The following is a 26,016-nucleotide window of genomic DNA, read 5'->3' as shown; positions in this document are numbered from 1 at the left end:
TAAAACTGTTACTATCAAAAAGCAAATCCTTATGTCATTTCATTTTTATTTTAAAATATTTATTAATCATTTACTCTCCCAGGTGGTGTTTTGATGATAGAGGGGATGAGTATGTCTGGCATGTCGGGATTATGTTCATGTGTGTGAAGACCAGCATGTTATAGTTGGTCAGTTACCACTTTATCCATTGCTGTCTCAGTACTGTGATGATGAGGCTTAAAATCATTACTGAAATATTTTTTCTTAAATCTAGGGATAAAGAGGAGGGATAAAGGGATAAAGAGAAGGCTGTTGCTTCAGTATGCCGAGGAAAAACGTAGGTATGGGATTGCTAGTTATTAAATTGTCTGACTTTAAGCTAATATTTTGATTTTATTAATATAACATTAATTAGATTACACAAAATCTGTTGGTGTTTTGGTATCTTTAATTGATAGATCAAGGGAGCTAACTTCAGAAATGCTTCAGGTACTTAGATTTAATGTAGTTTCACAATTAATGAATAAAACTGTGCATGGGATTCTGAACCAGGAATGTATTCATCACCAAATATTCACACAAAATAAATTCTCTTGACATTTTAATTATTGTAATTAGTGTCAGGAACTGCTGGACTGTTCCCTGCCTGGCCTGAGGAGGGCACTGGCAGGTGAACCCGAGAAGCCTGCTTGTCCGTGTGTCGTTCATGTGATTACCTGTACAATTGTTCTCTCCCCTGATTGTCACCTGTACCCAGTTTACCCTAATGTCTAGCCCTATAAATAGGGATCCTTTTGTGCATGTCTTTGTCCGTGATTGTTTATCTGTCATTCGTTCCGTGGTTCCAGTCCGTCTATGCTCCTGAGTTGATCTTCCTACCTGTTCCGTCTTTATTTTCCTTTTTTTAACCACGCCATGACTCGTAGCCTGTTAATCTTCCCATGTCGTGTCTTCATGTGAATAAAAGCAACGGTTTACTGAATCCTGTGTCTGGGTCTGCATTCAGCCACGCGCTAGCGTGGGCACGGGCACCACAGACAGCCTGGGTTCGAGCCCTGCCTAGGGCGAGGCTCCTGGCCGTGACAATTAGTAGTACAGTAGTAACATTGATTACATAAAGCACAATAAAATATGGTTATTCATTTTTAATGAATATAACATAGATTCTCTAAAGATGAGTAAATACATTTTTATAAGTAATGTGATTTGCAGTGACATACAGTACAAAAGATCTTATCTTTTTTATTTTAGTAGATAGTTAGTTGAATTGTTCTGTGAACATTTTTAAATATTTACACTAGTTAACTAAAGATAAGTTGCACAATATTGCTAATGGTAGCATTAACCGTTCATGCATACATATATACATATCACTCAGTTATATATTTGTCTAGTTTCATTAGCAGCTTTGTTGCTATTTCCACTGCCTCTTGAGCATCTTCAGTTTTGAACTGTCCGTTTGGAATGTGGGGTGATGGGTGGAGGTTTGGATATTGAGTTTTCTTACCATCAACTCCAAGTGTCCTCAAGTGATTCACAACATGGGGCAAATCATTAAGGTAGATAGCATACTGTGATACTTTCTGGGCGAGGCCTACGATGGTAAATGAAGTTTCAGGATGCTGTCCATTCCTTCTAAGTTCTGTCGCTATTAGAGCTTTTTCCACTGCCTGATGCACTTTAAAAAGACACCACTCTGGGCTTGGGTCGTATTTAAAGTCATTTTGAGCAGCACAAAGGTCACACTGTGCTTGTCTATACCAGCGCTTAGCTTCTTCTTTGTTTGGTCTTGGTGTTTCTTGGAAATGTGACCAAAAATTATATTGCCGTCTGAAATTGTTCTGATAAAACCGCTCTCGTCCTCTTTTGTGACTTCTAGCCTCATAGTTCCATCTATCATAGAAATTGCTGAAGTTGGCCGAGTGTGTTGTGTTTGGTTGTGTAGATGTGTTGCTGAAGTTGGCCCAATGTGTTGTGTTTGGTTGTGTAGATGTGTTGCTGAAGTTGGCCCAATGTGTTGTGTTTGGTTGTGTTGATGTTTTGTGTTTGGTCTTTCCTTGCTGTAGATCTTCAATTCTGTTCAGCAAATATTTAAATGCTTCACTGGCAAGGTCTGTGTTGTCCGGGTTCTTGTCTGGATGCCACCTTAAGTACAGACGTCTAATGGCCTTTGATTTGTCTTCATCGGACATCTTCCAGATCTCTTCCAAGCTCTGGTCAATCTCTGTTTTAACCTTTTTCAAAGTTTGTGGTAAAGGCCTCTTTGGGGATGGTGCAGACTGTGAAGGTTCAGAATGTGAAGCTACAGACCATGATAGGTTAGTCAAAATGTTTATGTCTCTGCAGGTAACATTTCCAATTGGACCTGATCCTTTTTCTCTCTTAAACTGATAAAGATCAAGGGAGCTAACTTCAATGATATTTTCATCTCCAATTTGAATTCTGTATCGTGAAGGATTTAGTTTGGTCTGTCCTGGATACTGATCCAAACACTCCACAACAATGGCAAAAATATATTCATTTTCCAATTCATCATTACTGAAACCAACATACTCCCCTTTCTCAAAATTGTTGAGGAGGTCCATATCAAGGGAATCATGCCATTCTTCTGGTATCGGAGTTCCAGGGCTTGGACGGAAACTAAGTCCCCCATCATTCGCAGTGTTACGAACTCCATGTTGTTCCAAGGCCCTTTTAACATCCTCCAAGTTTTCACATAACAAAAGATGTCCCAGTACTGGTAGGCTTAATGAATTCAAGGAATTTTGCAGAAGCGCATTGATTTCTTTGGTAAGATACATATTGACCTCATTCACCACTTTGAGAGCCATGTTATCATTGTGCTTCAAATAGAAAACACACTCATCTTGCTGTTTTTCCACATAGACCTGAGTTTCAGTCTCAGTACCTTCTAGTGGCTGGTGATTTAACAAAAGTTCAGTGATTAAATTCTTGCAACAGACTATTTGAATTTTGCCAAATATTTTTTCACACATATGTGCAGCTTCAGCCTGTGTAATGGTGCCTTTGGTTTGATGTCTGATCAGACATATGAGACCATGATGGAATTCACGAGAGGACAGACGTTTTTCAAACCAGCCACTAAATTCACATGACTTTCCATAATCACAGTCTTCCACAAGTGTGGAAACCAGATTCACAGAAATTACTTGAGAGAGCAGCTTAGGCTGACTTTCTTTAGGAAGCAACTGCAACAGTTTTTGATGTTCATAGAGATCTTCTTTGAGGTGACACTCGTTTAGTTTCACAAGTAGCTTCAGTTTTGTTTTCAGTGAATCCTCTAGTCTGTTGGCCTGAAAGAAGGTGTCGTTGAAAAACAATGTGCTGGACTCATAGAGTTTTCCATCTGTCGATGGGAGGTATAGCGTGATGTTCTGAAAGTCAGTTACTGTTCTCTCCTTGTTTATCAGCATGAAAAGCTGCTGCACAACACGCTGAACAGTTTTCTGCTGGTTTGGTTGAAGGGTTGTCTTATCACAGCACTCTGTATAGATTTCCTCAAGTACAGTGCAGAATTGTCTGACAGTAGGCTTTTCATCAACACCAATCTTCTTGAAGAATTCTGCATACATTGCATGTTTTGGTTGTATGGGGTATAGGTATGGCCTGAACTCATCAGCATTAGGTAGTGTCAGGAGTGCTTGACTAGCTTTCACAAGATATGTGTCATTTTCAACAAGAACAAGAGGAACATTAGCCAACACAGACTCATTAAAATGCACAGATTGTAGATAGGCATATGATATCTTGAACACTGTAGCTCTCGTCTCTACCAACTGTTTTGTTCTGCACTGAGATCTACAGATATTTTTTAGGTTCTGCATGACCTGCTGTGAGGGTGGTTCATCTAAGGCTCCTGCCATCCTTAGGGCATTTAACTCTTTGGAATTGAAGTCTCTTGAAGGCAGTATTGGCATGGTGGTCCATATGAGATATTGATGATAAGGCTGCTTTTCAAGCAGTGATTCTTTGATGGCAATCATGTCCCGTCCTTGGGCAAATGCATTGTGATAATCACAAAGTTTTGATCCAATCTGCACAGCCACGATGAATTTTATGGTTGCGATTCTTTGCATTAATTTTGATTTTTTCTCATCAGCTAAACGAAGAGCTGTCTTAAGCACAGATGCTGATCTGTGTTTTAGAACCTGCAGTTCAGTGTCACCTTTAGCATCTGATTCAATTTGATTAGCAAATGCTATTATATCCTCTTCAGATACTTTATGCTTTAGTCCAAGGTTCTTGATGAAAGATTTTGCTCTTTTACTATTTTCGAATAGTTTCCAAAAAGTCTTCGGGACAAATTTGTCCTTTGGAAGCATAACTTCATACAGGTTTACCTCTTCATCAAAAAAGTATGAAGCCTTCTGAAGATAGCCGTTGATGTCCAGAATAAATCTTACATCTCTCAATGCTAAGGCAATGCTGTCTTTATGGTCTTTATAGTCAGATCGTTGGCTCAGGGCCACTAGCAGCCTTATCAAGTCAAGAAGCTGGGTGTGATTAAGCTTGTGTACAGAAGGAATCACAAATTTTACACAGTACTTTAAATCGTCCAAAATCTTAATGTTCAGACATTTTGACAGGCTGACATTTACACGGTTGTGTTTGAGAAAAATGCAGCCACTGTGATCAAACATGAACAAGCCTGGAAAGGTTTCTTGAAAAACAGTATTCAAAATGTATATGTTGCTGTGAAAATTGATTCTTTGACGTTTTCCACAAATGGTCTGAAACAAAGGCAAAGATTTAAACATTCTCTGATACTCATTTGTGTTTGTAGAGCCAGATTGTAGGAAGAGTTGAAGCTCATCACTTTCATCACCAGAAAGCTTCTCAAACTCTGAATGAGAAACTGTGTCCAGCTGCTTCAGAACAGCACTGCTGTCAGTGATATTTAGCAGTTCTGGCTGTACATATCTGTACACAAATGTACGAAGCCCTAGGAAAAAATCAAGGTCTAATGTCATGGATCCAAGTTTAATGAGAATGGCAGAAATGTGTTCTTTAGGATTATAAACAACACTATGTAGATTTTCAATTTTTTGCAGAAAGCAGGTTTCTTTTTGACCTGGATAAATGACAGGCAAAATCGGACTGCCGTAGAAGTGTTTCTTTATTTCACTAAAGACCCGATTTTCCATTTTGGAAAATGGAAATCCTTGGGAATCATTTACTTGGGCTTCATTATCAAAAAAGTTCCACAATTGCTTCAGCCATTCTTTTGTTTCCTTTCCTGCTGTATGAAGCCTGTTTGTTTCATTAAGCAGTGAGTGTTGAAGTAGTTGTTGAAGAACTGGCTTTATAAACTTTGCTGCCACTGGGATGCTTAATTTCTCAATATATTTTCCCTTTTGCAGAATAGTTTTGTGGCAAGAATTAACCTGATAATCTGCAAATTCTGACTTGTGTTCCTTAAAAATGTCAGCAAATTGTGAGATCAGTTTGAGAGAATTGGAGCTGAACTTCCTCAACATTTGATCTTGGGTGAGGAGGAGAGGCAGCCCATTAAGGTCAACAGACCAAGACTCTTTATCAGCATTACTAAGGCAAAATTTCAGTAGATTTGAACATGCTTTTGAATCTTTGATTAAAGTCTGGTTGATGGGTAATGGTAAATCATCTGTAGATTGTGAGAGATCATTCATTCTTTTCTTCTTCAAATAACTGATCACTGATAAAGGACTCACTTCAGCCACTTCCACACCTGCAGTCTTAAAACTCTGCCAAACTTTTTCCATTGGCCATGAATATGGTACCAAGTTCATGCCAGTGTGCTCTAGTACTTGAAGAATACTATTGTGGCTCTCTGTTGTGAAATGAGGTGAATCTGTTGAATTGGGTTTTGAAACACTTGACCAGTTAAATGTGTACTTTGGGCCAGAGCCATGCGAGGAGTTATCAGTAACACTTTCAAGTGTTGGTATCACAGGAAGGTTTCGTTGATTAATTGACCTGTAGACTTCATTGATCATATCATGCCAAGCTTGGACAACCTCCTTTGACACAAAGGGAAAGTAGTTCAGACAAAAGTTCATATGTGATTTGAGATCTTCTATCATTTTGGGTTCATCCTTTTTAGAGATTGCACAGAGGATTGTTAGAAGGTCAGCATACAGAGGTGCAATGGTCTTCAGTTGCAGTAACTGATTCCATCTAGTCTTTGAACTCTCACCATCTTCTTTCCACAGATCTCTTCTAGAATGATCAACTTCAAAATTTCCATTCACATGGACAGGAAGACCAGTTATTCCTGGCAATGGCAGAGAACAAAAAGCCTTTCCATAAAATTGATTTTCTGTTGGTTTTGTGCCTAAACAAGCTGCCAGGCCTGCCTGAGGTACTTTACCTTCTTCTTGGTTTTGTAGAAAGGATCCATATTGTTCTGCAATTATCCAGTGGCTTTCTTTTTTTCCTGATGTGATGTGTAATGTATAGAAAGCTCGACGTGGAATTACAGTTCCAGATTTTAAGGAATTGCGAACATGGTTATGAAAACCTTCCCTTTGCTCCATTGTGCTCTCTGTTACTTTTTTCTCAATTACGAAATAAATGCCTTCACTTCCGTCCTTGTTGATTTCATGGTAGTGTATTTTTGTGATGTACTTCAAAAAGAGAATCAGTTCCTCTGGATCTGATTTTAAAGCCTGGACAAGTTCCATAATTTCATAGTCTCTAACTGCATTTCTAGATATTTCGGATTTGGCTGCCATTTCTTCTGTCCTGAGTGGAAATCTGAACATGGTTCCAGAATTAAGAGGAAATCTTTCAGGAAGAAATGTATGGTAAACATCATGGAAAGACTTTTTGAAAATTTCATCCATTGAATACATGCAGCCTGGTGACATTTTTCCAGCCTCCACATATTTCAGATTTGGATCAGATATGCAGAGATATTCATCACCACTTAGTATAGATGGACAGTCAGTCAGCTGGTAAACAGAATTAAAACCAAGACCATATTTCCCAGTCCTACCCAAAGTACCATGTTTTCCTCCTTCTCCTAGTTGCTGAATTCCTATCAGGTCTTCATTTGAGAATTTCTTGTTGTTGTACACACAAAGTGCTGGGCCTTGAAGCAACTCCCATCTTTTCCCAAATGTTTTTGTAGTCCCATGCTTTCGTTTGTCCCATACAAAATGGATTTCTGTTGCCTCTGCATCATCAGCATTCTGAATGAGTTCTTTCAGGATATCTTTCTTGGCTGGATAGGCTTCAATTATGTTTTTTATCCGAACAGTTAGTTTCTCGTGTTGTCCGAACTCCTTAGCAAAGGGTGAAAACTCACTGACTAGATGATTCTGTAGTGTATGGTGTCTTGTTGTCACTACACCAAAACAGCATGCAACCTCTCGAGGTATTAGTTTATGACAGAGGGTTACCCCAGCTTGCACTGGCATCCATGGAGTGTCATTAAATTTTAGCTTGCTTGAGTTTGTTAACACACTTCTTTCATCAGGCATTAGACAGTTTTCAACAGCTCTAGCTGCAGCCCCATACAGCCCTTTTATAAGTATGTCTAGACAGACATGAAGCTCTCTCTTTTTCAGTGGTTTTGAAAAAGTACTAATTTCTTCAAGGACAGCAACAAATTGCTCTGCTGTAAACTGTGTTTTGATGCCAACACAGTTCCAAAGATTCTCAAATTTGGACAGGATGGTGGGAAGAAAATAAAGATAGGGCTTCGCCTCAAATTCACCACCTATGGCCACTGATCGCACATTTACAAAGTGATCTTCAATCAAAACAAATGGAATTGATTGTGCATGTTCCAGAATAGCAGTGGGATCACCATCATTCAACAAATACTTGTTGAGATAGTCATAACAACTTTTGGCAATGTTAAGAAGTACAGAATTTTCAAATGATTTTACATGATGGTGTACTTCTTTAAGTTGCCTGAGTACTGTCCCAATGGGTGGGTTCTTCATCACCCCCAACTTTGTGAGAACTGGGTCATCCCGCAGGAGGCCTAGTTTTGAAACATCAACAGTGAATTCTGTCATGTTTACCAAGTGTTCGCACTTGCAGACATAGATTTCAGATGGCTTTTTAAGTATGGTCATCACTTCATTGTGCTGATTGTTCCCTACAGCAGGAAGAAATGCTGTATGCTTGAGGGTTTCCCAGTGCAAAGATTCAACATGACAGGACTTTTTCATTGAGTCAAAGAGACACTGCAGACGTTTGTATGCTGTATTTTTGTCTTTAGCCCAAACTTGGGAGATTGTCTTCGCTCTCTCTATAACTTCCTCTAATGTGAGTACATCAGTCAACATTCCCAAGCCTGACAATCGATGCATCCTTTCTGGAGTGAAGTAGTCATTTTTGGTATCATCTAGAAAGCGACCCTCCTCTGGCTCATACAAGCATGCTACTTTCCCATGAGGGTTCACCAGTTTGTTGGTGAATTGAAGTGTTTTTACTTTCTGTGTTGGAATGCATGCATTACTTTTCAGCAATGTGTCAACTTTATGATCATTCAAGTCTATGGCATTTAATATAAGAGCATTCCTGCAGTGTGCATCCATTTTGCTCAAGTTCTTGAAAGCTAATTGATAAAAGTCAAACCAGCTGAAAGTTCTTTCCTTTACCATCTCACTGAAGCCACATTGAATTAAATTATGCCTTACCCAGGCTGGCAAAGGGACAGCACAATAGTTTGGTTCGGTATATTTCAGGAACACTTCCATAGCAAGTTTTCCAACTGCCTCATTTTCTTGAATACTTGGATCAAGAAATCTTGCATTGTCGAAGGAGCACCAGGTTTTTCCATTACTCAAGAGCTCAAGGGATCTGACATTCGGACTCTGTACAATGGCTGAGTAAAAAGCACTAACCAAAGTTTGAAATGCTTTGTTTACTTCTTCAATATTAGGCCAGAATTTGTAGTAGTCATAGTTTTGAAGACTTCCATTTTGGGATATTTTCTTTAACTCAAGCAGTGTTGTGATGTAGGCTGTAGCAACTGCATCTTGGAGTAATGCTTTGTTCCACTCCAGCTTTTTCCCACTTTCCCACAGAGCCTTCCTGTTTGATGTGACTGCAAAAGATCCATTGATATGAACTGGGAGGCCTGTATCAATAGGAAGAGGAAGAAAACAGAAAGCCTGGCCATCTGCAAGTCTTTCATCTGTGGACCAAGTATTGTCTGATTCTCTTTGTAGAGGTACAGCAACTCCTCCAATAGGCAATGAAAATTTGCATTGATGCTCTTCTCTCTGAAACATTCTCAGCGAATCCTTTGTTCCAATACATGAATAAAGGAACCAGGATTGGGTGCTAGTTCTCTCTGCACATTCACAATCTATTTCCACAATGTTTGCAGCAAAACAGTCAACAATCTTGTGGCAGTTTGTGTCAAAGGTATTTAGAGCTTCCCTAATGGCCTGTAGATGCTGTTCATTTGAAATTTTAATTGAACATACTACCTCTTTGGAGATTTTCAGGACTGTCTCGATTGGTCCCTGTTTAAAGATTTGAAAAAATAGTAACTTCATGTGCTTAATAAATAACAGAGAAGTTAAAGAACTATCTGTTAAGTGTTGCTGAAAAGCATTTATGCTTTCTATGTCATACACCTTGGAGCTAATTTCTGACTTGCAGGCCTCCTCTGCTGTGCGAAATGGTAGTTTAATCAGAGTACCATTGTAATATTTCTGGTTGCTGTTTGACAGATCACAATCAAAAATCCCCTGATAAGATTTAAACTGACCAGGAAACCTTCTAAACAGTCTTTCTTGGAACAAGTCAAGTTTAATCCCAGGATTTGATTTGCTGTGTATGTGCTTTTCCAGATGTGTTACATTTGGATCAAGAATGAGCAGACTTTTTCCACTCAAAATAGATGGAATATCTGTCACATGGTAAACAGCATTGAACCCTAGTCCAAACTTTCCAATTTTCTCCAATTTGTTTTCTTTTGATGCAGAGCCAACTCTAACAATGTTTTTCCAATCGTCCTCTGAGAACAGCTCATTGTTGAAAGCCCAAAGACAAGGACCATTGCATAGAGCCATACCATCATCAATTAGTCCTTCAGAAGGGTGTGTTCTGAAGTCCAGCATAAATCCACAGGTACTCGCACCAGCATCTTCAGCATTTTGTATAAGTTCTTTAAAAATGTCACTTTCATCATCATATTCTTTCAGTATGTTTTTGATTCTCTGAGTGATTGGCTCTGTTTGACCACACTGCTCAATTCCTATTATCTGTGGTTTTAAAATACGGGTACTTAGAAAGGGAACTTTCATCCATCTTGCAGTGATAGGTAGCACCTCCTCATGAATGACATAGAACTCCTCTTTATCTTGTTTTAGGTCTTCTAACCCATCATCACTGATATCACAAAAAACAGTATTTTTCAAAGGCTGTAAGGTAAAGTTTTGGTTCTGTGCCTTGACTGGTACAGGCGTACTGTCCTTTAAAGTCTTTTCATTCTTCCGCATCCAGTCAAGGATGGCTGTTGACAGTTTAAGTTCAGAGGGTTCTCCATAAGGTGGAGTCCTGCCATCAATGTTGTCTTTAATCTCACTTAGTATGGCTTCTATTTCTTCATCAGAAAGTGTTTCCTTTACACCCCACTCTCTTAGAAGGTCTTCATATTGTAAAAATTCATCTTCCACTTCCTTGATGTAAAGGCTAAGATCCAGTTCCGCTGGATAGGAGAGCACTACTTCCCGAGGTGACACAAACTCAGTCTGGCTCCAGAGCCAAGGAATGCATTTATTGTTCATCTCCTTTCTGAAATGTTCAGTGTTTTCTTGCATGAATTTGTATGTGCTGTGCAGCTTGTTTTTGAACTCACAATCTCTATCTGGGTTGACCATTGTTGGAGCTAATGATATCAGTACACCCAGATTCTCCAAGACCTTTTCAGAAGGAGGAGGACGATTAAGGTCAAGTTTTTGGCAGATACTCTCATTTAGGTCTGAAACAAGTGGCATGACATGCCCCACAATTGCAGAATATTTTGAAGACCTTATTTCAGTCGGTTTATAGAGATACCTCTTCTGGCTTCTTTTACTTTTAATTTGATTTGGATTTTCACAAGGAACCCACTGCAACTGAAGAAGATCTTGTCTCTCCTCCTCAGAGAATTTTGATAGTAAGTCATTTTTATTCAATATCCTTACAAGAACATGAGCCTTTTTAAAAGCACTGTTTTGTGAGTGGGTGCAACAGTTTTGAATTTGTGAGGCAACATGAAGTACATTTGCTGGTGACAATTCTTCTTCTTTTGTCTGTAGACCAAGTTGTTTCAAGCTTTCTAGCATTTTTGGTGACCTATAAACTTGTGGTGGGAAAAAGTCTTCCTCAAAAAGATCAAGGAAGGTTTTGTTTGTATGGTCAAAAACACTTGATGGTCTTTTGCGTTCACCCTGGTCTGTCAAAATGAAACTGAGATTCTTGCTTTTCATGAGCAATTCTTCACTTTGGGAGAACAGAAGATGTCCATTATTTAGTATCCAAGCCATTATTTTTTGTTCATCCTCTTTGTTGAAAAGCATGTCATCAATGCAGTCCACCAAGTAAATGGCTAACTGAGCAGCGTCCAGAAGCTCAACTTTTAGAAGAGTCAAAAGTCTGCGGTCAGCTTCATTTGCACACTGGACTGTGGTGTTAGGTACAGGTAAATCCCTGGGAATTGCTGGGTTGGACATTAAAATTACTGCTTGTTTTGACTCAATGGCAACATATTTTTCAGACATCAATCTGAAAATGGGCAGAGCTGATAGCAAACCTTGCTCTACATCAGAGACACAATCTAAAGAAGAGATATAGGCTTTAAATTCTTCTTTTTCATGAATTGTAAGAGAGGCAATGCCATTGACAACCTTGTCTTTGTCCGAATTCAAAAGAATTTGCAGGACATTCCTTGGGGATGGTGTTAGTACATAACTTTCGATGTCATGATGCTTCAGACACTCATCTTTCTTAATGACAGTGCCTCCAGTTGCCTTTACCACTTTTTGCATTTGATCTGACAAGGTGAACTCTCTGCTCCTCTGAAAAATTAAAGTGGATTTCTCCTCCAATCTTGCTAACATTCCAATACTGCCTGCTTGTTCAAGTGGTTCCAGGGGTATTAAAGGCATGCCAATAAAATCCCTTAGTTCTGTCCAGTGAGTATTTAGAAACTTCCAGAATTCTTTCAGCCATGTCTTTGGTGGATGATCATCTTTAACAGAATTCCACCTCACATGACCTTTTGTCTCTTTCCAGTCTTTGGGTAAGTGTTTCTTGGCAAAAGCAGCTACATTGTTTGCATCCAAATTAATCAGTTGATAGAGTTTTGAATCTAGAATTAAGCAGAGCAGATGTATAATTGTCAATAGAATTGTATTTGCATTTGTGCAAATTATTAAATAGTATTTATTACTTATGGCTGTCAATTTAAGCAACATAAAGACTTGTACAGTGTAATGTACAACAAAAAAACTGCAAACATTTGATCATTTCTACATTAGTCTGGTTATAATATGCCTATTTGATATGGGAAGTACATTACAGCAGTTACAGTGAGAAATGATATTCCTCCATTAGAATTATGGTAAAATAACAATAATAACTCTGTTATGAAGTTTAGACTGTAGCAAAAGCATCCCTAAGTATACTGGACTTTGTTGGTATAGGATGCTGAATTGCTTTTATGGCCAACATAAAATGAGACTTAATGAAATGACCATGAGCATAATTTACAATAATAGAAAAGACATCATTTCCATACCTGACATAGCCATGCGTCTTAGATGATGGGCCGTGTTTCTGTTCAAATCATCAGGCAGAAATCTCTCTTTGCAAAAAGGTAGCAACACTCTGGACAAAGAATATCCATGTTACTTTGACAATACACAACACATGAAGATACAATAAACAAGAGTCATAAGACACAATAAAAAGGAGAGCTTACCTTGAAAATTTCTCATTGTCAATCAGAGCAGTGTCCTCCTCCCGGTTTGTAAAGGACCTGAAACTTCCATCACTAAGTGGCAGAAGCTGTAGACCATTTAGTTCTTCATATCTCCCATCGCTGAGCACATACTCCAAGATGGACAATTTTTTATCCTTACCGATTGAATCAATGTCACTTCTGTGGAGCACAGATCTAACAAAACCCGGTGTCACCCATTTCAGAGTGTCAGGATTTGGGAAGGTTCTCTTTATGCTGAGCAGAACATGGTCAGGAGCAGTTACAAGGTTTTCTCCTTCCTCCATCAATAAGCAAAAAACTGCAGACATTATATCAGTGTCAGGATAATCATTTGGAAAAACAGCATCTGAAGCAGCCACCCATTCTTTCTCATTTTTAGCTAAAGAAAAGATTTCTTGATTTTTGAATAAACGTTGAAAAAGGTCTCCTGCAACTTCATTCCATCGTGGCCTGTGTTCCGTCTCTCTCAGATCAGGCCAGAGATGGTACACAGCACTTACAGGAAGTACTGACTCTCTCGATAGTTGGATACTGTCTTGGATTATCTTGAGATATACATGAGGAAGAACCTCCTTCATTAGAAGCTCATTCCACTCTGCCGATTCATCATTCTTCTGATCCTCTTCCTGCCACTTGATGTACCTTCTGTTGTCTGTAAGACCAAAGCATGCATTAATGTGAACAGGGAGTCCTGTCATGTTTGTCTCGTTGTTTGGAAGGGGCAAGAAGCAGCTCAGTCTTCCACTACCGCATGCTCTGTCTTCATCACACTGAAATGCTATGTCAACCTGAGGGTAAAAACTTAGTTTGCCAGCAAGTGCATCAATCTCAGGTACACATCCTTCTGTTAAGCGACAGGCTCTCACAAGCCATTTGGTGGTTGTTTTTTCTTCACATGGTGAACTGCAGGACACTGTTTTAAAGCTAGTCCTGCTTTGCAAACAGTTTCTTCTGAAATCATCACTTTCCTGGAGAGGGCTGGATGGAGATGATGCAGAAACATTCATCCTAATGGTGACACGGCCATTTGAGTCAATATGCCACAAAGAAATGGATATGACTGATCTTAGAAACAAAACACTAATGTCTGCATCTGGAATGAAGCTGTCAAAAAGTTGGGTAGCTTTTTTGGAATCATATAAATTATCAGAAATCTCTGAGGCCTCATGGCGCAAAGGAAACCGAAAGAGTGTTCCTTTAAAGTAGCTCTCATTTATTATCTTCTCCCAAGCACCATCATTCTCACAGACTAGATTAACAATATCCTGAAAAGGTTTGAATTGATCTGTGAATTCCAAAAGGTGCTTTCTGTCCTCTTCATCATCTAGGGACCAGCGGTAGCCCTCACGGTCATCATCAAACATCTGCTTTTGTGGGTCAAAAACTGCAAGGTGTTTGGAGCTCAATACACATGGCAAATCTGTAAATTAAAAAAAAATCTACTAAATGAAAGAATATTAAAACAGGTTTTCTATACAAAAGGTCTTCTTTCTAAAATTCTTTTATCATTCTAGCAAACCTGTCACTCAATCATCACCATGATAAAAAAAAAAATTACAACTGAAGTCATATTTTATGAAATAAAAAAAATTAATTGCTTTGAAAGTCATTCAATAACCAGGGAGACATTGTGGCTAAGTGGTACATTTGCTCCTACTTTCTTTTGTGGCTTGAATGGCTTTCTCAATAACAAACACAGTTCCACAAGTCACTCTTCATTTTACTTCTTGCAAACATGGTGCATATTTGCAAGTCATTTTTTGATGCTGATGCTGTTTTATTTAGCTTATCATTTACAGAGTTTCTTATGCTGTTGAACAATTACCAATTTCCATTGTCTTTGTAATGGTTGGCTAGGATGCCTAGTGTGTGATAGTATGATATTAAACACATATAGTATTCAAGAATATTCAGCTGAATTTTAAGGTTAAATATTTTTGAAGTTATTGAAATTAAAAAGTATTTATCTGACAGTAATAATATTCACAGGTATTTTCATGACAACACACTCAGTAGTTGTATTTTAGTCTTGGATTAATAGTTATTGATTTTTAAGCATCTTCACCTGTAACATGGTAAACAGAATTGAAGCCGATCCCAAATCTCCCCACTTTGGTTGGATCGTCATGTTTGATGCTCCGTCCTGCTCGCTGAATTCCTTCCCAGTCCTCCTCAGTGAAGTCTGCATCATTGAATGCGTACAGAGCCGGTCCTACCAGAGCAGTGAATTAATATTAAACTGAATCAGAATTAGTCAAAATGAACTACTGAGATGCACTGACTAATTGGAATATGCTGTTAGACTTTAGTAACATTTGGTGAAAGTCAAATTGTGCCTACTGTAATGATGGTCTTTTAACTAGATGTTCAGTCAGCAATATTTTTTGATTTGTCCAACATTATTTTTGCCTACAGTTAATCAAATAACACTTTACATCCCTGGTAAGCAGAAATGGATCTCTGAATGCATGTTGAACCATGAGGTGTACAGACTACAGCAATAGAACATCACTTCATGTTCCACTTTTAACACTGAGAAAATCACTGAAAAACATATTACCTTGCTTTGTTTTCTAACATTTTGTGTCAGAAACATTTCACATATGTATAACCGAACTGAACCATTCCTCTTGTTGTTGTCTTAATAATTCTTGTGCAGTTGTCACCTATATGGTGGTTTGTCCTCAACACAAAGAAAGATCATGACTTATTCCTGAGTAATAGCTTAAGAAGGAAAAAATGAAAGACATGAGTGTGAACCTGTTTACATGGACCAAGAAGAAGGACCTGGGGAATTCCCACTGTGATTTTTTAACAGCCAGTGCAACAGAGAATGTCATAAAAGGTCTTCATAGGGAAAACAGAAGGGGTGATTTCATCAGAGTGTGTTTGATTTGTTTGATGTGTCGATGATTTAGGGGTCTCTGGTAACTGTGAGTGGTTACCATATTTCTTTTGTCATTATGCCATATTTGGCGTTCTTCAAGATGGCTTTAACATGCGGTCTGGAGGCCTTTCTTGAATATACACCACTGTGTGGGAATAGTCAGAGAAGGAATGGACTCTGTGGCACCACCCCTTGCTATCAAGGGAAGCCCAGCCTGCATCCAAATAGCTGCAGTTATGCACATAGTTGGAGTATTTCCACATCATGGGGGTGGTTCTGCAATACTTCAAGCAGATATCTGAGAAGAACCACCAATGCTTCTGGTCACTGTAGCTCCCTAAAATCAGCTACCCATTCACTGTGTCTGCTATCAGCGGTGGATGATGAGGAGTGGGATGTGGAACAGATCATTGACCTGGTGGTACTGTAATTTGACAGTGATAACTGGTCCAAGATTTTCTATCCCCCCAATCCCCAATTTTCTACACAGGTAGAACCTTCCATGCCCACTTGGACCAGGGCAAAACCCAAGTACATTTACATGCACAGTGGGAAAGCCAAGCATTTCCAGAATCAGTATCACCTCATGAAATTGGAAACTCTGATACAGAGCCCTGACACACCACACTCTGGCTGCAACACCACCATCCAGCAAAGCCTTATTCAAAGCAGGGCATTTGGAAACTCATGATTTGTGAAGGTGAGATGTGTGCAGGGAGGTGTTTGCGAGTATATATATATATATATATATATACACTATATTGCCAAAAGTATTCGCTTACCCATCCAAATAATCAGAATCAGGTATTCCAATCACTTCCATGGCCACAGGTGTATAAAATCAAGCACCTAGGCATGCAGACTGTTTTTACAAACATTTGTGAAAGAATGGGTCGCTCTCAGGAGCTCAGTGAATTCCAGCGTGGAACTGTGATAGGATGCCACCTGTGCAACAAATCCAGTCGTGAAAGTTCCTCGCTCCTAAATATTCCACAGTCAAATGTCAGCTGTATTATAAGAACGTGGAAGTGTTTGGGAACGACAGCAACTCAGCCACGAAGTGGTAGGCCACGTAAACTGACGGAGCGGGGTCAGCGGATGCTGAGGCGCATAGTGCGAAGAGGTCGCCAACTTTCTGCAGAGTCAATCGCTACAGACCTCCAAACTTCATGTGGCCTTCAGATTAGCTCAAGAACAGTGCGCAGAGAGCTTCATGGAATGGGTTTCCATGGCCGAGCAGCTGCATCCAAGCCATACATCACCAAGTGCAATGCAAAGCACCGGATGCAGTGGTGTAAAGCACGCCGCCACTGGACTCTAGAGCAGTGGAGACGTGTACTCTGGAGTGACGAATCGCGCTTCTCCAACTGGCAATCTGATGGACGAGTCTGGGTTTGGCGGTTGCCAGGAGAACGGTACTTGTCTGACTGCATTGTGCCAAGTGTAAAGTTTGGTGGAGGGGGGATTATGGTGTGGGGTTGTTTTTCAGGAGCTGGGCTTGGCCCCTTAGTTCCAGTGAAAGGAACTCTGAATGCTTCATCATACCAAGACATTTTGGACAATTCCATGCTCCCAACTTTGTGGGAACAGTTTGGAGCTGGCCCCTTCCTCTTCCAACATGACTGTGCACCAGTGCACAAAGCAAGGTCCATAAAGACATGGATGACAGAGTCTGGTGTGGATGAACTTGACTGGCCTGCACAGAGTCCTGACCTCAACCCGATAGAACACCTTTGGGATGAATTAGAGCGGAGACTGAGAGCCAGGCCTTCTCGTCCAACATCAGTGTGTGACCTCACAAATGCACTTCTGGAAGAATGGTCAAAAATTCCCATAAACACACTCCTAAACCTTGTGGACAGCCTTCCCAGAAGAGTTAAAGCTGTTATAGCTGCAAAGGGTGGACCGACGTCATATTGAACCCTATGGATTAGGAATGGGATGTCACTTAAGTTCATATGCGAGTCAAGGCAGGTGAGCGAATACTTTTGGCAATATAGTGTATATATATATATATATATATATGTTTGTGTGTGTGTGTGTGTGTGTGTGTGTACCAAAACAGTCCTGATCCACCAAGACATGGACTCCACTAGATCCCTGAAGGTGTGCTGTGGTATATGGCACCAGCATGTTAGCAGCAGATCCTTTATGTCCTGTAAGTTGTGAGATGGGACCTCCATGGATTGGACTTGTTTGTCTATCAATGCTCAATTGGAGGCCAAGTCAACACCTCAAACTCACTGTTGTGCTCATCAAACCATTACTGAACCATTTTGCTTTGTGGCACGACACATTATCCTGCTGGAAGGGTCCTGAGTCAAAGTAACATTCACATAGATGGCAGGACCCAAGGTTTCCCAGCAAAACATTGCCCAAAGCATGATACTGCCTCCACTGGCTTGCCATGTGTTCTCCAGGTAAGCAACGCACATGCACCCAGTCCTCCACATGATGTAAAAGAAATCGTGATTCATCAGACCAGGCCACCTTCTTCCATTGATCCATGGTCCAGTTCTGATGCTCACGTGTCCATTGTTGCCGCTTTCTGTGGTGCACAGGGGTTAGCATGGAGACCCTGACTGGTCTGCAGCTAAGCGGCCCCATACACAACAAACTGCAATGCACTGTGTATTTTGACACCTTTATATCAGAATTGGCATGAACGTTTTTAGCAATTTGAGCAACAGTAGCTTGTCTGTAGGATCGGATCACACAGTCCAGCCTTCACTCCCCACGTGCATCAGTGAGCCTTGGCCGTCCATGACCCTGTCACCGGTTCACCACTGTTCCTTCCTTGGACTACTTGGACCACTTTTGATAGATACTGACCACTGCAAACCGGGAACACCCCAGAGCTGCAGTTTTGGAGATGCTCTGATCCAGTGGTCTAGCCATCACAATTAGGCCCTAATCAACTAAGTTAACACATCAACTTTGAGGACAAAATGTTCACTTGCTTGAATTATTTGGACACCATGTTTGCCAGATTAAGATGGTTTGGACATGTTCAGAGGAGGGAGAGAGAGTATATTGGTAGGAGAATGTTGGACATGGAGCTGCCAGGCAGGAGGCAAAGAGGAAGGCCAAAGAGGAGGTATGTGGATGTAATAAATGAGGATAAGAATCTAGTGGGTGCAAGTGTTGAGGATGCAGAAGATAGGGATAGGTGGAGTGTCTGTTGACTAATCATTTTATCACCAACACATTTGCCTACTTTTTATGTAAAAACGATTCATTTTGTTGTCATTCAAAAAAAAGATTGATTATATTAGCATGAAGCAGAGCTGTGTATATTAAATCAAACAGTATTAACCAAAAATAACATAACTCATTACTTTTAATTCAGCCTGATTTTTTGTTCTTCATTACATTCATTTATATACCTTCACCACTAGGTTTGATGAACAGAGATGCTGCTCTGTGGTTCCTGTGGTGGCAAAATGGGGAAATGGGGTGGAGGGATATTCATATTTACTTCTTAAATGCTAATATTTGTGGTTATGTCCATAGGCAGAAATACTTCTTTGTTTAAGTTTTTTTTTGTTGTGTGACCAGAAAATAATAATTCACCATGACTAGAATAAATTTGATTTTGTGTGTTACTGAACTTGCAAGTGATCATTACATGGTCTTTACATGATCATCAGTATAAATTATCATTTATAGAAAGATACATGGCTAACAAGTTTTGTAAAACAATAGCCAATTTCAAGGCATTCATGTAAATGTAAATATCTATTAACCAAATAATAAAATAATAGAAATGGTGGTGTGTCTCTTTTTATATTATTCCTGAGTTTTGTATTTGGTATATACAATTTGTGTAACAGTAGTATAATGGTAGTCGTGTTTGGATTAACTGTATTTGTAAATATTAATATAAATACCTTGATACTTTCCCAGTGCTGGGTTCCACACGCTGCCTGTGCCATATCTTCTCTCATCATGAATGAACACGGTTTTTGATGCTCCGGCATCATCTGCATTCTGTATCAACTCCTGTTAAACAACACATTAAAAGCTCTCTCTCTCTCTCTCTCTCTCTCTCTGTTTCTAATTTAAAGACTGTATAAAGGCAACATGTTTTGGGTTATAAATGCTTGAATTACAAATTAAATATAAAGAAATATGGAGAATTATAGAGGGATTATGTAAGTTTTAAAAATTCCTATGAAGTATTTATAAAGGAGATGTATAAAGAGAGATGGAAAAGTAATTAAATATCAAATCCTAATTCAGAAAGGATTTCATTAGTAGGTGCAAAAAACGTTTTTGTACTTACAAATTAAACCTTGTAAACCCTTTTCTGAATTTTCATTTAAATGTAAAGCTGCTTTGAGACAATGTCCATTGTTAAAAGTGCTATACAAGTAAAATTTGACTTTTTTTAGAGAAGGTAAAGTAATTCGTTACACAGTAATACAAAATGAGTTTGTACGGGTTATGAATGAATACAGTGATTATTAATGATCTAAAGTAATAATGAAGGTAAGTCTAAGGATCATGGACTAATTATGAAGGAGTCATGATGAAATATTAAAGGTCATGCAGGATTATAACAATTTATAAAGGATTGTGGAGTATTTATAGAGGAGGATAAAGGAAATAATTACAGCATTATATGAAGGACTGTGAAATATTAAGATGTAACTAAAAAGAAGTATGTGTGGCTTATGAAAGAATACTGTATTAAGGATCAAGGAATTATAAAGAGGGTTTTGAAGGGGATATGGAAATGATACGGATATGGTTCATATAAGGTCAATATGAAGTATTAAAGATGATGAAGTGATTACATAGAATTATTAAGTAAATATGAAGGATTATGAAGTTAGTAAAGGAACATGAGACATAGAGGAATATCCTTTGTCATCAAAGATAAAAGTTGTTATGAAGAATTATAAACAACATTATGTAAATAGTAATAATAAGTTGTTATAAAACATATACTGTAAAGGAGTTAACATTTAACATTAGCAGACAAATGTTATGTTTTACTTTAAATATCAGAACAGTCATGATTTATAAACACACTTAACATTTTCACCTTCAGTATCTGTCCTCCATCAGGGTAGCGTCTGAGAATCTCCTTCAAGTAGTCGATAAATGGTGGCGCTGTGGCTCCAAATGCATTTCTTTAGAGAAGAAAGTTAAAAGTAGTGTGGGTTGATTGGATTTTTTGTTGTTGTTTTTTTTTTTAATATCTCAATTCATACATGTCAAAATGTAGATATCAAAATAAATCCTCAGTTTAACGTGCTTACACACATTAACTATCTCTGAGGTCAAATGCAGCTTTTTAAAACACCCTCATTATCTTTATATTGTGTTGAATAAAGTAATAAAGTTACAATGTACAGGAAAGACAGTATAGCTTTGTACAGTTTCCACTGCCTTTGGATTATGAAGTAATTCATAAAAAAGTTTTTGAATAATTTGCATATTATAATTTATAACATAATGGAGTTTTTGTAACATCTAGCCTGGACATTTCCACACCACACCACTAGAACCACTCCTGTGAATTTAAGTGAGAGATAACTTATTTGAACCACCCATTTCTTGTTTGTTCATCATGGCCTTTTACCACAATGAGAAGCTTTACAGTTTGCCCATCAATCATGTGAGCTCTTAGCCCCATAGACAGCTACTTTGAAACTACAAACACCAACCAGAACAGCTCTCCTCAGCTGTGGAAGAAGTCACCTGAGCATGTCATTTGGGGAACAATAAGTACAAACCATCCCACATTTGTGAAGCCACATAAGTAATGCCGGCCACTTCCGCTGACCTGAAAGTACTCTTTCCTCTGATTCATCTGATGCAGTGAGCCATTCTTTGTGCTACTGAGCTTCTCACTTCTCGTGTTGATAAAATCCATCATGTCCTGAATGTCAGTTTTTGCTCTTTGCATTTGTTTCTTTTCTTGTTTTCCTGAATTTGATTCTTTTTATGCATTTGTATCAGGTGACTTACATTATACTGTATATTATTGATTTTTACTTAAACAGTGCAACCTTCAGCTCTTTCTTTGCCTTGTCAATTTGTACCATTACTTCATTAGTCATTGTGGGTTCTCTAACATCTAACCTGCGCATTTCTCCACCAAACCACCAGATGGCGCCATTATCGAATTTCGAAAAATCTTTATTTTTTATTTTTAAAGCCAGACATTTTCAGATCGCTACTCTGTGTATGACTTAACCGCGATAGAAATTTGGTAGAATCATTTTTATCATAAAAAATTACAAAGTAAGCAATATAACAAAATAATCGATTAATTAATTTCAAAATAAATTGGGAATTAAGATTACAATGTGAACGAAAATAAATAGATAACCAAATAAGCAAAGCAGTGAACTAACAAACACTATACGACACCGATAGAGGGCGGTGAAGTACACAAAACATGCAAGATTTTCTCATGGGGCCTCCCGGCTATTACTATCATGTTCATTAAGTGACATAAACTATTATAACCTGTATGTAGTTTGTGTGTTTGTGTCGGCACACTGTTTATTGTATAGGGAAGTAATTTATTGGTAGTTGTATTACATCTTTTACTTTTTTTTGTGTGTCCAAACTTTAGGTGTACAGGATGTACAGTTTCTGATGCTGTTTTTTCCTGTAAACGACCACACAAAATACTCTTAAATAGATTCACAATATTACTTATTCAGCCAGTAAATGACAGAAATGCTCTTAAATGACCGGACTGTAAATTTCTGCACAGGAGGTGCAACATGTACTACAGTGAAGATTATCAAACCTTTGCCTTCCCTACTCCCTCTGCTAAAAACTGCTCAGGGATTACAAATTAGTTCTTTTTTTGAACGTTAATCTTTATTCTAACTTCTAAGCTTTTATTACTTTTTGTATCAGAATTCAATAATAATATTTTTTATAATATATATATATATATATATATATATATATATATATATATATATATATATATATATATATATACATAGTTGCGAGATGGCTTAAACTTGATTCTGAATAGCTTCTTAAAGAAAAGGGGTGGAGCTGAGCAGCCTCTGATCTGACTGAAGGTGGAGTCTATTTCTGGTCTGGAAAAAATATAACCAGAAGTGTACAATAATAAAAATGTCAGTGAAGCAAAACTCTAGTCCCAAGTCTAAAGCAATGATTTCAAAAGTATATGTGATATGAGTGTTACAGATGTAGAACAGTCTTAATTTTTACAATCTGCCCCTTTAACATCACACACAAATATTGTTAGAGCGTTAAGGATAAATCCGCAACAGTACGGTGTGATATCTGCTTATGCAATCATTACACTGTAATTAGATTAGTGTGTTTGTGTGAAGTGACTTTTCTCAGATCACTCACTTTTTTATTTTCTTCTTGTTTGCTTGTGGTAAAGACATCGCTGCAGCTCTATGTTCTCCTGAGAACACAAAACACATATAACACATCCACAGTTTGATTTTATTTACTTAATTATCATTTTACACAAACAGATAATACGAGGAATAAAACACTGCGGCTGTGAAAGGGAAATAATCAGTGATGGATTGTAGTGGAGCTACAATGCCGAAGGAATCAAGCAACTTCCTGTTATCAGAAACAGCAGAATTTCTTTTTCCCCCTCAGTGCTGTTGAATTCTGATCAGTCAGAAGGTATTGATTAATGGAGAGTCTGTCTGTAGCTTTATCCCTTGATGATGAACAGAAGATCAGATTCATCTTCAGACCTTTTGCAAATGAGTGAGGATAAAGTTGAGAGGAATTTGCAAAATATTTGCAAGAGCTTTCAGTTTCCAGCATCCTAGTTAGGAAAATAAGCTCATGTGGTGGATGAAGGTGTGGTGGTGATGGTAAGAGATAGTCCTATATAACTCTATTCCAGAGTGCATCATGCTGTTTTTTGTATTTTTATCAGGCCTCTAGATTTTACATCCAATTCTGAATGAACATTAAAGAAAGAATTAAATGGTGGATGAAAAAAACAATAATTGAGCGTGAGAGTGACCTTTGGAAACACAAAGTTGCTTTGGTGTACCTTAGTTGTCTAGTTTTTATGTAGTTATTCATTTCTTTTTTTCATTTGTTTCTTTTCTGTTACAGTAGACAAATGCATACTTCTCACAGGAGAATAAACCTTAGTGACAAAGCTATCTGTCTGTCTGTGTTTTTATGTATGTATATATATATATATATATATATATATATATATATATATATATATAATTTAATTATTTACCAATTAAATAATTAAAATATTTATAATACTGATTGAGCATAATCAAGCAGTAGGTTTAAGCAAAATTAGAAGAAATTAGAAAAAAAAAAAAGTAAAGTAAAATCAGTGTGCAGTCTGCTTCTTCGGTAGTTTAATCTTCTTGTTATTGTTAAAGTAAAGGAACAAGGAGCAATAGCGAATGAATGCACGTGAATAATGTCAGTCTTACCTCCTGACGGTCATGATGTTAATGAAGAGAGAGAGAATGTCAGGTCTGCTGTGCTGAGATGAGAAATGTCTCTCTGTGAGCTCCACTCGGCTTTTATACGGACACTGAGTTTCACTTTCGCAGGAACAAAAAAGTTTCGTTTTACCGTGAAAAGGAACACAAAACTGTGGGCAGGTGCTTGGTGAATCATGTATTATACTGATTAATGATACTGGATTATAAGAAAACGGTTACACAGGGACTTCTGGGAATCAGACAGAGAACACGCCCACATTATATCTCTTTATACTATATAATACAAATCATATTTCAAGTCATTAGAATTCTAATACTTTATTGGAGAGTCTACCTGTGTCGATGTGCGCATTCGCGTCCAGGAACATCGTGTGCACACTCTAAAACTCACTGAAAAGTGTAATGAACAGGTGTAATGAACAGGTGTAATGAACAGGTATAATGAACAGGTATAATGAACAGGTGTAATGAACAGGTATAATGAACAGGTGTAATGAACAGGTATAATGAACAGGTGTAATGAACAGGTATAATGAACAGGTGTAATGAACAGGTATAATGAACAGGTGTAATGAACAGGTATAATGAACAGGTGTAATGAACAGGTATTGCGGTTGTGGCACAATCAGCGATGAAAGGCCAGAAGCAGCAATGACTTTAATGTCATCATGGATGAAAAGAAAAAAGGGAGATGTGAGTCGGTTGATTCAGTAAATTAGCTCGGGTCAGGATAATCATATTTTCTGTCTACACCTGTTGATGTTACCTTAACGGTGACTGAGCTGACGTTAACATACACTGTCGTTGTTAACATACACGTTAACATAGACTGTTAGCTAAATATTTAATGTAGATTAGAACATTCTTACCATGAAAACGAGTTGACTTTAAACCACACATTTTCTGTCAATGTATGACAAGCAGACTCTGGATGCTAGATTAATGTTAGACAATCAAAATTAAATATTTTAATAAAGACAGCGATATACAAATACATTTTAATTTTCTTTTGTATGATGTGTGATTTGATAAAAGCAGTGTATCGGTGTAGGAAAGCCCCGACCAGTCACAATGCAAAACCATTATTTTCAATCAAAACCCGTTTTTGATTGGCTGTAAGTAACGGCGCAGTCTACACTTTTGGTGCCTTTAAAAAAGCCTGTTAGTGGCTCCAGCAACAGTGACTGTAATGTGGCCGCTGTAGCTTCCATCATCCATCATCCCCAGCTCCCGTGTCAGAAACAATTCCGTCTCCCTCCACCGCAGTCCCCCAAAATCATGCTGCTGGTGGAAGCGACTTTAACTTGCACACACCATCCCAACCATTATTAAACAGCTACAGTACCATAAACGAGCATTTGGATCTATCTATCTATCTATCTATCTATCTATCTATCTATCTATCTATCTATCTATCTATCTATCTATCTATCTATCTATCTATCTATCTATCTATCTATCTATCTATCTATCTATCTATCTGTCTATCTATCTATCTACACATCAGCTAGTTCCATAATTTTTTTTAATGTTTACTCAATTTCTCTCTTCAAAATATTACTTGAATATTTAATTTTTAGTTGGCCCAAACTTCACTCCAACATTAAAAATATTATAATATTGCCTAAATTTGTGCTTATTATTCCAGTCATTAGCCATTCTGAACATTGAAAAAACCCCGTTTAACATTTTAAAAACATATTTGTGCTTAAATTGACTTAATATAATATGTTTTCTTA

The 26,016-nt window shown here is 38.1% G+C and overlaps 1 protein-coding gene across 2 annotated transcripts; it reads right to left on the bottom strand.

Moving 5' to 3' along the window:
- Positions 1-531: 531 nt before the first annotated feature.
- Positions 532-24,364, bottom strand: LOC131354578 (sacsin-like). Of its 2 annotated transcripts, XM_058392401.1 has the most exons (9): positions 24,263-24,364; positions 23,181-23,238; positions 20,872-20,959; positions 19,712-19,823; positions 15,000-15,146; positions 12,914-14,354; positions 12,731-12,819; positions 2,013-12,301; positions 532-1,967 (listed from the first exon to the last, which is right to left on the bottom strand). In XM_058392401.1, exons 2-9 carry the CDS (start codon positions 23,216-23,218, stop codon positions 1,350-1,352), a joined length of 12,822 nt encoding a protein of 4,273 aa, XP_058248384.1. In that variant the 5' UTR covers positions 23,219-23,238; positions 24,263-24,364; the 3' UTR covers positions 532-1,349. The 2 variants fall into 2 exon arrangements, with proteins under 2 accessions (XP_058248384.1, XP_058248383.1); XM_058392400.1 differs by having other exon boundaries at positions 532-12,301.
- Between the last annotated feature and the right edge of the window lie 1,652 nt (positions 24,365-26,016).

This window comes from Hemibagrus wyckioides, linkage group LG06, assembly GCF_019097595.1.
Source record: "Hemibagrus wyckioides isolate EC202008001 linkage group LG06, SWU_Hwy_1.0, whole genome shotgun sequence".
NCBI lineage: Eukaryota > Metazoa > Chordata > Actinopteri > Siluriformes > Bagridae > Hemibagrus > Hemibagrus wyckioides.
Note: the sequence above shows the minus strand (reverse complement) of the source record. Positions and strands in the feature narration are given on the sequence as shown.

Bases quoted from the DNA above. Each gene is read 5' to 3' on its own strand.
- LOC131354578 (XM_058392400.1), bottom strand. From the start codon at position 23,218: ATGTCTTTACCACAAGCAAACAAGAAGAAAATAAAAAA. The intron at 15,147-19,711 runs GTATTTATATTA...CTGCTCTGGTAG, and splicing joins AGCACTGGGAAAGTATCAAG to GACCGGCTCTGTACGCATTC. The intron at 12,302-12,730 runs GTATGGAAATGA...GCTTAATTCTAG, and splicing joins AAGACGCATGGCTATGTCAG to ATTCAAAACTCTATCAACTG.